A 12276-nucleotide genomic window follows, 5' to 3' on the forward strand; every position below is an offset into this window, starting at 1 on the left:
TTGGTCCTCCTAGGTAACTTCCTCCCCCCTCCCCCAAAGGAGGGGCATGGGGGACGGAGGGAGTCCAGCCCGGGTCGTGGAGTAGAGGGGACCCGGCTACCCCTGCCCCCACCCCAGGAACCCGGCGCCCAGGCCCGGCCCCCGCGCGGCGCTCACCTGGGATGTAGGTGTCTGCCCTCTCCTCGTCCGGGAGCTCATCCCAGCTGCGGACCGAGACCCCCAGGCTCCTCCTCTTCACCAGGAAGACTTTGGGCATCGTGGGGGCCCTCTCCCCGGACTGCGGGCCCCTAGTCCCGGTTGCTCCCCACTAAAGGCGGCGGCGGCGGCTTGGTCCCCGGCTCCCCGCGGCCGGAGCCCACCTTCCCGCCCCGCCTGCCCCCTCCCTCCGCCCCCCACCGCCGCCGCGCGGCCGGGCCTCTCCCCCGCACGCCGGGAGACTCCCAGCCTCCGGGCTCCGCGACACCTCTGCCTGAAATCGCGGGTGAGACCACGCCGAGGAAAAAAGTTTCATAAGGTGGAATAGAAAAGGCACCAGGAAACTTGGGAGTGAGCATGCGCCCTGCAACATAACGGTGTCAACAAGCTCGCTACCTGTCCGACCGGTTCCGGCGGCCGGGGCTGCCTGTTCCAGCCCTTCCTTAGGCATGAATGTTTGCAAAAGAATTTAACGTCTGATTCTCCCCCCTCCCCTTTGTAAAAAAGGAAGGACGCTTCTCTCTGAACCCCCTGCCCCATGCCGCACCACGGGCACTTCAGGGAGATCTCCTGGAACGAAACCCGGCGCGCGCTTCCCGGGGCATTGCTCCTCAAAGCTGGGGCCTCCCGCTAGTGCCCGCCCCCGGCCCCCACCCGTGGATTCGTCTCCGACAAGCAAGCCAGAAAATGGCTCAGCTCCTCTGGACCTTGTGGATCATTCCTGGGTTTGTTGAAGTCTCGGTTGTGTGGAGGCCGCGGGGAGACGCCCGGGATTCTGATCCGGTAAAGAGGGAACTTGGGGGCTTCCGTTCCCCTTCATCTACAACAGCTCCCCCTTCCCCCAGTAAACACAAAAAAAAAAAAAAAAAAATCTTTTTTAAATTCAGCATCTTTAGAACACGTTATTTTGGGCCATACAATCTAAGAAAAACCAGTCCGTTTGCTTCCACCCCAAGCCCCTTCCATCCCGCGAACCCTCTCACCCCTAAATAAACACTCTGGAAAAAAAGCCAAGTGCTAGTTTTGCAAACGCAGCTTCAAAACAATTTTCTTATCCTCGCTCACTCCGATGATTGCCTCCCCCAACCATTTGCTCCCCAAATTCTGAGGCTGGGAAATACTTTCCAGGAAGCCAGTCAAGATGGGTTTACCTCCCCTTACCGCCCCTACTGGGAGCTTGGCTGGATAGCTTAGGGTTTAATTTAGGTTTGGGGTTTGGGTTTTGTTTTGTATGGGTTTTTTGTTTTTGTTTTTTTAATCTACCTTTATACCTGGAGGGCCAGAGATGGGGGTGGGGTGGGGAGAAGGAAGGGGAGTTGGTAAGAAAAAGATGCCAAGTTTCTAAGAGCAGCTGTACCCGCTTTGGGGGATAGAGGGCCCGCCGCCGGTCCCACGCCCCTGCTCGGATGTGCCCAGGGATGCAGGGCACCGCCTCCACGGCCGCGGGGTCACCCCACTTCCTGGGGATCAGACGTGTGCCAGCTCCAGGGGATGCGGGGGCGCGGCCGGCCTGGGGTGCCCTGGGCGCCAGCCGCTCGCCCAACCGCCCGACTCACCTGTCTGTAACCTGACCCGCAGTGCGACCTGCCCACAGGGCGGGAGAATCAACACAGCGGTTTTCCCCGTCCTCTTCCGCCCTGGAATGGCCCTTGGGGACACGGCAGCCTGGTAACGGATTTCTCGGCTCGGCGGCAACACTCAGGATGCTCGGAGAAGGGCTCAGCTCAGCCCTGACTGCTGGGGACAGACGCGCCCCGCCTCTGGGGCTGCCCTCAAGAGCTACCCCTCTCCGGGCTCATCCCTGTCTGAACCCCAGATTTTCTCTGCAAACGATCAACGCAGAAGGAAAAAAACTTGGAGCGGAGGGAAGCCGGGGGAGGAAGAGGAAGACATCTCCATAGCGGCACGAGGAGACCAGGCTTCTTTCTCGTCCGAGGCCGATGGCGCAGCTTCTGGGAGCCTCTGCGAGTGTATTTTTATCTACCAACAAACTGGAGCCTGATTAGAAAGAAGACGCTTGGTTGAATGAAAGTAAAAATAGAGTAAAACTGTGAAATCATCGAAGTATGCCCCATCTCATAAAAACCTTAAAAACTTCACTTTTTTTCAAAATTCCTTATTTTACAAAACACACACACACACACACACACACACACACAACAAAAAACCCATTAACAGAGCTTTTTTTTTTTTTTCTTTTTTTCTTTCACTGGATTTCAAATCACCGAGTATCTGATCCACTCTGTCCATTTTTTGAAAACACTGTAGAATGACAGGATCTAAGGCAAGAAATCTCAAAACGTAGCTCAATACTTACTTAGGGCACTAGGGGGGAAGGATAACAGGTTTAATCACACTTTTATTTGACCATGTTGGATGCACACCTATTCTTATATTTACTGGATATCTCTTTGGAAGAAAGGAATTCTGATGTTATCTTTCTTTTGTGTGTGATCAGACCAGATGGGTTTATCAACAGTATTATTAACATTTTCAAAGAGTCAGTTTTGCCTCTGTAACGTCAGTATTCTAAGTTTTGTGAGAGGTATTGATAGAGCAGCACCTCAAAGTAGGATAAGAAATGAAAAAAAAAAAAAGAAATGAACTCAATTCTTTTCAAAATCTCAAAAGTTTGGAGTTGGAAGAGTAGTCCAGAGCTCACCCAGTATTAGGGGGAGGAGGTGGCCTCCGTCGTTAGGTGTGTAGTCAGCCTTGCTTGAATACCTCCAGAGCTGTGGAGCTCATTTTTCCAAAATAGCAGCCCTTGTTCCATTTTGACAACACTGCTGTTAGAAAGCTTTTCCTTCCATTTAATGGAAATCTGTTTCCCTGCATTTCTACCTCCCCTCCCCATTCTGCCCTCAGGGTCTGCTGCGCCCCCTCCCCCTGGTTCCAAACCGGGAAAAAAATACCTCCCCTAGCCTCTCCTAAGACTCCTTTTCTCTGGTAATGTATGGTCAAGTTGCAATAGACAGGTACAAAGCTTCTCAATGGCATCCTTAGAGCATACAGTTATGAGGACAGGTTAGGATGTTGGGAAAAATATTCCTTAGATTTTTTTTTTTAACTTTTTATTGAAGCATATAACATAGAGTTGGACTTCCTTGGTGGCTCAATGGTAAAAAATCCACCTGCCAATACAGGAGAGGTGGGTTTGATCCCTGGGTCGAGGAGATCCCCTGAAGAAGGAAATGTCAACCCAGTCCAGTGTTCTTGCCTGGGAAATCCCATGGACAGAGGAGCCTGGTGGGTTATAGTCTATGGAATCAAATAAGAATCAGAGGTGACTTAGTAGAGAACAACAACTTAATGTAGCATTAGAAAAAAATGCACAAATTATAAGTCCACAGCTTGATAACTTTTTGCAAACTGAATTCATCTTTGAATCAGCACCCCAGAACAAGACAAAACTGCTTCCTCTATTCAACAATAGATCAGCTTTCTTATAGGTTCAATAAGACAAAAAAGAAGAAATAAAAGTACAGGGTTATAAAGGAAATAACAAACCATCATTTGTAGTCAGTATGATTGTCTGGGTGGAAAACTCAAGAGAATCTTCAGACAAATTATTAAAAGTAATAAGAGAGTTTGGCAAAATTGTTTATAGAAAATCTGTGTATATGTATTGTGTCAATTGCATTTCTACATAGTAAACAGTCAGAAAAATTAAAAGCCTAATTTAAAAAGTGACTTACAACAGCAACCAAAAGACAAAGAGCCTTAAAATAAATTTTCTAAAAATATTGTGCAAATTTCCTGTCAATAAAATTCAAAAACTTTTATTGGAAAGTGTTAAAGAATATACTAATCAATGGAAAGATTTACCATACTAACAGATTGTTAGACTCCACATGAAAAAGAGGTCAAAAATCTCCAAATTCATCTGTAGATTTAATACAGTTCTTCAGTTCAGTTCAGTTCAGTCACTCAGTCATGTCCGACTCTTGGCGACCCCATGAATTGCAGCACGCCAGCCCTCCCTGTCCATCACCAACTCCTGGAGTTCACCCAAACCCACATCCAATACTTAAAAAAAAAGATACTTCTGTGCATGTGTTCAGTTGTGTCCAACACATTTGCGACCCCATGGACTGTAGCCCACCAAGTTCCTCTGTCCGTGGGATTTCCCAGGCAAGAATACTAAAGTGGGTTGCTGTTTCCTACTCTAGGGGAACCTTCTTGACCCAGGGATCAAACCTGTGTCTCTTGTATCTCCTGTATTGGTAGGCAGATTCTTTACCACTAGGCCATCTGTGGGGTCTGCTCAAATTATTGTAAAGTATATATGAAAGAATAACCATCCCACTCCTGAAGAAAAACGAGGTGTGCAGACAATATCAGACATCAGTAGTAATTAAAATAGTGTGAGACATTGGTGCTAGGCTGGGCATTGGTGGACAGACAGACATTGGTGCATAAGTAGACATTAGTGTACAAGTTGACTGCCAGTACAGAACAGAGAACCCAGAAAGAGCCCCACACTTGTGATCTATGAGAGAAGGCACTGCAGAGCAGTGGGGAAAGATGTGTCATTCAATAGGTGAAACCAGAATACTGGTTATCCATTTGGGGAAAAAATAAAGGAAACTGAATAATGTGCACACAGAACAATTTTCAGTGGATTAAACATTGAAATAAGCATGCAAATATATATATATATACATAGATAATGTAGAAGAATGTATTCATGACCAGAGGGTAGAGAAGAATTTCTTAAGAAACAAAAACAGACCACAAAAGTTGATAAGGCTGACTGCAGAAAAATTAAAAATGTATCAAGAGGCACAAGAGAATGGTAAGCTAAACAGCAGAGAACTTTTTGCAACACATATATCTTACAAATGATTAGAATCCAGACTATATAAAGAACTCTCATGAATGACTGTGAAAAAGACAAACAATAGAAAGAAGGCAAAAGACTTAGACAAGCATCTCCCAGAAGAAAAAACATGAATGGTTCATCAACATATAAAAAGATACTCAGCCTCATTAGTAGATAGGAAAATACAAATTAAAATGACAATGAAATATGATTTCAGGTGGCTTAGATGGTAAAGAGTTTACCTGCAATGCAGGAGATCTGGACTCAATCTCTGGGTCAAGAAGATCCCCTGGGGAAGGGAATGGCTAACCAATCCACTATTCTTGCCTGGAGAAGTCCATGGACAGAGGAGCCTGGTAAACTACAGTCCACGGGACCGCAAAGAATCGAACACTACTGAACAAACTACCAACTTTCAAAATGTTTAAGTCTGACAATACTCAAAGTGTGGTGAGGATGTGGAGCAATGAAATTGGCCAAATATTTCTAATGGGTATGTATATTCACTGAAGCACTCTGGGGACTTCCCAGTTTCATTATTCAATTTCCTTTATTTTTCCCCGATAGTCCAATGACTTAATAAGACTCTGTGCTCCCAATGCAGTGCATCTGGGTTCAGTCCCTGTTTAGGGAACTTGATCCCACATACCACAGCTAGAAACTCCCGCATGCTACACGTGAAGACTGAAGATTGAAGATCCCAGTGCAGCAACTAAGACCTGGCACAGCCAAATAAGTGTTTTTTAAAAAATTTTTTGGAAAAGAGTTTTTCTTTACCTAGTCAAACTGGACACACACATACTAAATGACACAGATATTCCACTTCAGGTTCTGAATCTAGAAAAAGTCTTGCACTTTTGTACCAAGAGTCACAGACGAGAATACTCATCATAGCAGCATTTATTATACTTAGAAAAATAAGAATCTTAATGCAACCCAAACGACCATCAATAACTGATGTGATTAAAACACGGTGATAAATCTGTACAATGAGAAGGAATAGCTCATAGCCACACACATTAACAAAAGTAGGTCTCAAGACATATTGTTGAAAGAAAAAAAGCAGGTGACAGAAGAAATGTACTATAAGATTCACATTACTTTAAAAAACAGATCAAAGTAAACCATATTTAGGAATACAGACACATGTTAAAACCATTAGTCAACAAGCAATGACTTGGAAGAGTCTCTGGAGACTAGGCTGATTTAAAACAAGCAATACGGAAGGTTACCTATTGTATGATTCCATTTATATAACATTCTTCTTATTGCTTATTTTTAAAAAAAAAATTTTATTCTACTTCTATTTGTAGTAAAGATATACAGGAAGGTAGATGGCCCATTGCTATAGTAGGTTTACCAGAAGGACAGACCCTATGATTTTTCCTGGTGGTCCAGTGGCTAAGACTCCACACTTTCAATGCAGGGGGCCCAGGTTCCATCCCTGGTCAGGGAACTAGACCCCACATGCCACAGGTAAGGATCAAATAAATAAAAATAGTATTTAAAAAAATCAAAATACTTTCCAAATTCCCTTAAAAAAAGAAAAAGGCCCTGCCTATGACTGTTGTAATCCTTGACAGTTTCTTAGAGGCAACAACGTCTCTTCCGGTTTTGCTTGTTTAGTTCAGAAACTAAATGTGTTCACAGTGATACCTATGTATACTTGAGTTTGGTGCATTATCTTTTAACATCCTATGTGGGAAAATGAGGACTCAGGACAGTCATACTTCAGTCTCTGATCCCGCTGAAATTAGTTATTTCCTTTTAAAAAAAATTAACTTTCTACCTTCATATTCGTTTTACGTTTTGTATTAGTTTGCTGCTGCTGCTAAGGCGCTTCAGTCGTGTCCGACTCTGTGCAACCCCATAGACAGCAGCCCACCAGGCTCCCCCGTCCCTGGGATTCTCCAGGCAAGAACACTGGAGTGGGTTGCCATTTCCTTCTCCAATGCATGAAAGTGAAAAGTGAAAGGGAAGTCGCTCAGTCGTGTCCGAGACTCCTAGCAACCCCATGGACTGCAGCCCACCAGGCCCCTCCGTCCATGGGATTTTCCAGGCAAGAGTACTGGAGTGGGGTGCCATTGCCTTCTCCGATATATGATACAATTGTATAGAATTAAACACACACACACACAGAGGCTTCCCAGGTGGGGCTAGTGGTAAAGAACCTCCCTACCAATGCAAGAGACATAAGAGACATGGGTTTGATCCCTGAGTCAGGAAAATCCTCTGGAGTAGGGCATGGCCACCCACTCCACTATTCTTGCCTGGAAAATTCCATGGACACAGAAGCCTGGTGGGCTACAGTCCATAGGATCAAAAAGGAACAGACACAACTGAAGCAACTTAGCATTCATGCACACAAACACACATGCAGGGACTTACCTGGTGGTCCAGTGGTTATGATTTCACTTCCCAATGCAGGGGGTGTGGATTCGAAGCTAAGATCCCACATGCCTTCTGGCCAAAAAGCCAAAACATAGAAGCAATATTGTAACAAGTTCAATAAAGACTTAAAAAAAAAAATGGTCCACAAAAAAAAAAAAAAAGACTTAAAAAAAAATAAAATGAACACACACACACACACACCACCACCACTCACACACCAGTGAGTACAAGTAAAACTGTGTAGGTCTGGAGAAGACCTGTGGGTTGTCTCAATGCCAATATTCTGCTGATAATAAACTTCATTCGTTCTCTATGACTTACCATTGGGGGAAACTGGATGAAGGACACACAACTGCATGTGAAACTGCATTATCTCAAAATTAAAGTGTCCTACTCTGAATTCTCCAGGCCAGAATACTGGAGTGGGTAGCCTTTCCCTTCTCCAGGGGATCTTCCCAACCCAGGGATCAAACCCAGGTCTCCCACATTACGGGTGGATTCTTTACCAGCTGAGCCACAGGGGAAGCCCAGCAAGAGAGTTCATCTTCAAAGTTTTCATCACAAGGGAAAAAAATATGTGCGGTGATGAATATTAACTAAATTTATTATGGTAATCATTTTGCAACACATATATGTATCAAATCATTGCATTGTATACCTAAAACAGATTTAATGTTATATGTCAATTATATCACAATTAAAAAAAAAATCACTAGGCAAAGCAGGAAAATGATCGATACAAGAGTCACCAAAATGTTGTTCACTTGGAAAGAAGACCAGGTGTAAAATTGTTGTTGTTGTTCAGTGGCTCAGTCATGTCTCTTGACGAATCTTTACGACTCTTTATGACCCCATGGACTGCAGCACACCAGGCTTCCCTGTCCTTCACCATCTCCCGGAGTTTGCTCAAACTCATGGCCATTGAGTCGATGATGCCACCCAACCATCTAATCCTCTGTCACCCACTTCTCCTCCTGCCCTCTGTCTTTCCCAGCATCAAGGTCTTTTCCAATGAGTTTTTTACATCAGGTGGCCAAAGAATTGGAGCTTCAGCTTCAGCATCAGTCTTTCCAAAGAATATTCAGGATTGATTTCCTTTAGGATTGACTAGTTTGATCTCCTTGCAGTCCAAGGGACTCTCAAGAATCTCTCCAACACCACAGTTTGAAAGCATCAATTCTTGGGCCCTCAGGCTTCTCTACAGTCCAACTCTCACATCCATACATGACTACTGGAAAAACCATAGCTTTGACTAGACGGACCTTTGTCAGCAAAGTGATGTCTCTGCTTTTTAATACACTGTCTAGGTTTGTCATAGCTTTTCCTCCAAGGAACAAGGGTCTTTTAATCGCATGGCTGCAGTCACTGTCCTCACTAATTGTGGAGCCCAAGAAAATAAAGTCTGTCACTGTTTGCATTTTTTCCCCCATCCATTTGCCATGAAGTAGTGGGACTGAATGCCATGATCTTAGTTTTTTGGATGTTGAGTTTTAAGCCAGCCTCCTTCATCTTCATCAAGAGGTCTTTAGTTCCTCTTCACTTTCTCCCATAAGGGTGGTGTCATCAGTATATCTGAACTTATTGATATTTCTCCCAGTGATCTTCATTCCAGCTTGTGTTTCATCCAGCCTGGCATTTCATATGATGTACTCTGCATATAAGTTAAATAAGCAGTGACAATATACAGCCTTGATGCACTCCTTTCCCAATTTGGAACCAGTCCATTGTTACATGTCTGGTTCTATCTGTTGCTTCTTAACCTGCATATGTTTCCAGGAGGCAGGTGTAAAATTAGGCAGGGATAAGCAGGGGGTGCCCAGGTGGTTCAGTCCATAAGGAATCTGCCTGCAATGCAGGAGACCTGAATTTGATCCCTGGGTTGGGAAGATCCCCTGGAGGAGGGTATGGCAACCCACTCTAGTATTCTGGCCTGGAGAATCCCATGGACAGAGGAGCCTGGTGGGCTACAGTCCAAGGGGTAGCAAAGAGTTGGACACCACTGAGCAACTAAGCTCAGCACACAAACAGAGGTAAGGGTGGGGGTTCCGAAGTCCTGGCAATATTGTATTACTCAAACTGGAAAATGAGAATAATTGTTGTTGTTATTTAATCATGTATTCATATTAAAAACTGTCTTGTCACTGTAATATATTTGACAATATTTAAAATTTAACAAACCAAATCGGCTGATGTAGTGCACGTCTTCACTTTTGGGTAATCTCCCTGTAAGAGTCACAAGGGAGCCAGGAGATTCCTTTCTCAGACTCCTCTGCTGCTGGGTGCAAGCCTGTGACCCTGGATCTACCCCTGGGGTTTAGGGTCCTGGAGGCGGGTCCTGAACTCAACGAGGATGGATCCCGGCCACCCGGACGGCCGCGGCAGAGCCCCCAGTGGAGACGCTAGGAACTGCAGTCTGAGCATCCTTTAGCTCGCTGCTCCCTTCCTAGACAGATTCTAGGGACTCCTGGAGATTTCGTGAGCTCCCTAACATCTTTAATAAATTATTTTCCTGATTAAACAAGGTAGAGTGCAGTCTGTTGCCATCTTGTGTCATCTATGCTGCAACTGAGGTTGTCTCCAGGACTTCATTAGGCTGTCTTCCAATCAAGGACATTACCCTCAGACGACTGTAATTCAAAATAAAAACAATAAACCATAAAATGGGTATCCTTTTTTAAAATCTCTCCTTTGTAGAATAATTTGCAAGATTCTGGTTAAACTCCTGGATGCGAAATCTCTCTCTTTCTTCTCTCAGCCCCTTTCTGGTGCCCTAAATAGACACCTAGTATGCTTCTAGTCCCATATTATCCCAAATGAGAACTACCAGCTGGTCACATGTAGCTGCTGAGCACCTGAAAGGTGGTTGGTCTGAACTCAGATGTGCTTTAAGTGTAACACACAGGACTTTGAAGACACTATGAAAAAAAGACTTCAAAATATTTCATTACTACTTTTGTATATCATTTTATATGTTGAAATGATTATACTTTGAATGTGTGCATGCTAAGTCACTTCAGTCGTGTTCAGCTCTGTGTGACCCTATGAACTGTAGCCCACCAGGCTCCTCTGTCCATAAGATTTTCCAGGCAAGAATACTGGAGTGGATTGCCATGCTTTCCTCCAGGTAATCCCTACCCAGGGATCGAACCCATGTCTCTTACATCTCTAGCATTTGTAGGCAGGTTCTTTACCACTAAAGCCACTTGGGAAGCCCAATAGTTTGAATATATTGGGTTAAATGAAATATTAAGATAGAGTTCAAGGGTTTTGGTTTTGTTTTTTGCTTTTTAATGTGGCTACCAGAAAATTTAACACTACTCTGTTATTTGAGTTATAATTGTATCTGACAGTTCTGGTCTAGACTATTGATGACCAGCAAGGGGAGCCTGTGCAGTTCTGGAAGGCTGTTCTTTGCCATCCTCACAGTTTCTGGTCAGCACTGTGATTTGGCGGGGCGGGGCGCGGGGGACGGGGGACCGGGTGGTATGTTGACAGGGAGGTCACGTTGAAGGCCAAGGACTTCGCTTTGTACCATGGCTCTGCCATTGACATGCTGCAGGGACATGCAAAGTCATTTAAATTCTCTGAGCCACAGCATCTTTATCCATAATGAGGGATGATAACGTGTCTCTTACCTACTTCACACAGTTACTGAGAATCAAATGGACCATATTTGTGAATGTGAGTGTTGGAAGCATTTCCTATTGTTTAAATACCCATGACCAATGTTAATCGAATTGCCTTCTCTAATCTAGACACTGGGTCACCTGCACTAGCCATGTTGTTTCACCAAACAACTATCTGTGGGGGAGAAAAACTTTTTGTACCCATTTCACAAGTGAGAAAACAAAAGTTTTAAAAGGTTAAGGACCACTGCTCTTAGGAAAGCACCAGCTGCCAAGAGCATCCACCCTGTGCTCAGCAGAAATGGGCAGTGTGTCCATCAGGGACCCCAGCTGGCCTGAGATGTGCCATGGGGGGACCCCCCTTCGCCTGAGGATTACTCAGTCTGTAAACACACTCAAAGTCTTCCAAGAACAAGATCTCAGTGTCTCTTCCACACTAATGAGCTCTCCGTGCTCCTGGGTGCACCTGTGTCTGGGGCAGGGACGCCTCTACCTGAGGAGGCCACCTGGTTTTCCACCTGCCCTCCGGCATCCATTCCCCCATCTTCTAGTAACTGAACATGCAGTTCTGGGTGGGCTGACTCTACCCGCTGGGGCAGGTGGGCACTTAACCTGGCTAATTAGACCCTTTGACTTGGCCACTGTGATTGCTTCCGGGGCAGAGATCCAAACTGAACCAGCCCTGGGGAGGAGCTGTTGCCAGGACACTCTTTCCCTGGAGGGTGAGGGAGGATGTGACACAAGCCCAGGGCAGGCAACCAGCAGCTGCCTGAGAATGTTGGCAACACAGAGGAAGGCGATGCCAAGAGACGGAGAGAGCCAGCCTGAGTCCTCAGGACGGTTCTGGATCCAGCCCAGCTTGAAGCAAGTCTACCCTTGGGACTCCTGAATAAATTCTCTCTCCCTCTTGCTCAGTGGGAGTGGTGCTTTGTCATTTTCTACCAGGAGTTTCCCTAAATACCTAATAAAAATGACGCTTGTTTGCTTCTCTGCTCTCCAGTGAGTCATAGAAAAGATAGTGTATCCATTACCCATGAACCACAAGCTGGGTCTCCAAAGACCAGCAGGACACAATGATTGTTTTTTTTTTTTTTAATTATTTGTTTATTTGACTTAGCTGGGTCTTAGTTGTGGCACATAGGATCTTCAGTTGAGGCATGCGGAATCTAGTTCCCTAACCAGGAATCGAACCCAGGGCCCCTGCGTTGGGAGGGAGGAGACTTAGACACTAGACCACCAGGG

The 12276-nt window shown here is 45.2% G+C and overlaps 1 protein-coding gene across 1 annotated transcript in view; it reads right to left on the reverse strand.

Moving 5' to 3' along the window:
* Positions 1 to 1769, reverse strand: part of OVOL2 (ovo like zinc finger 2) — a 30396-nt gene extending 28627 nt beyond the window's left edge. The window contains exon 1 of the mRNA XM_070381121.1: positions 157 to 1769. Coding sequence (XP_070237222.1) covers positions 157 to 256 — 100 coding nt within the window. The 5' untranslated portion in view covers positions 257 to 1769. The remainder of the gene's footprint in view (positions 1 to 156) is intronic.
* Between the last annotated feature and the right edge of the window lie 10507 nt (positions 1770 to 12276).

Source organism: Bos mutus, chromosome 13 (genome assembly GCF_027580195.1).
Source record: "Bos mutus isolate GX-2022 chromosome 13, NWIPB_WYAK_1.1, whole genome shotgun sequence".
Classification (NCBI taxonomy): Eukaryota; Metazoa; Chordata; class Mammalia; order Artiodactyla; family Bovidae; genus Bos; species Bos mutus.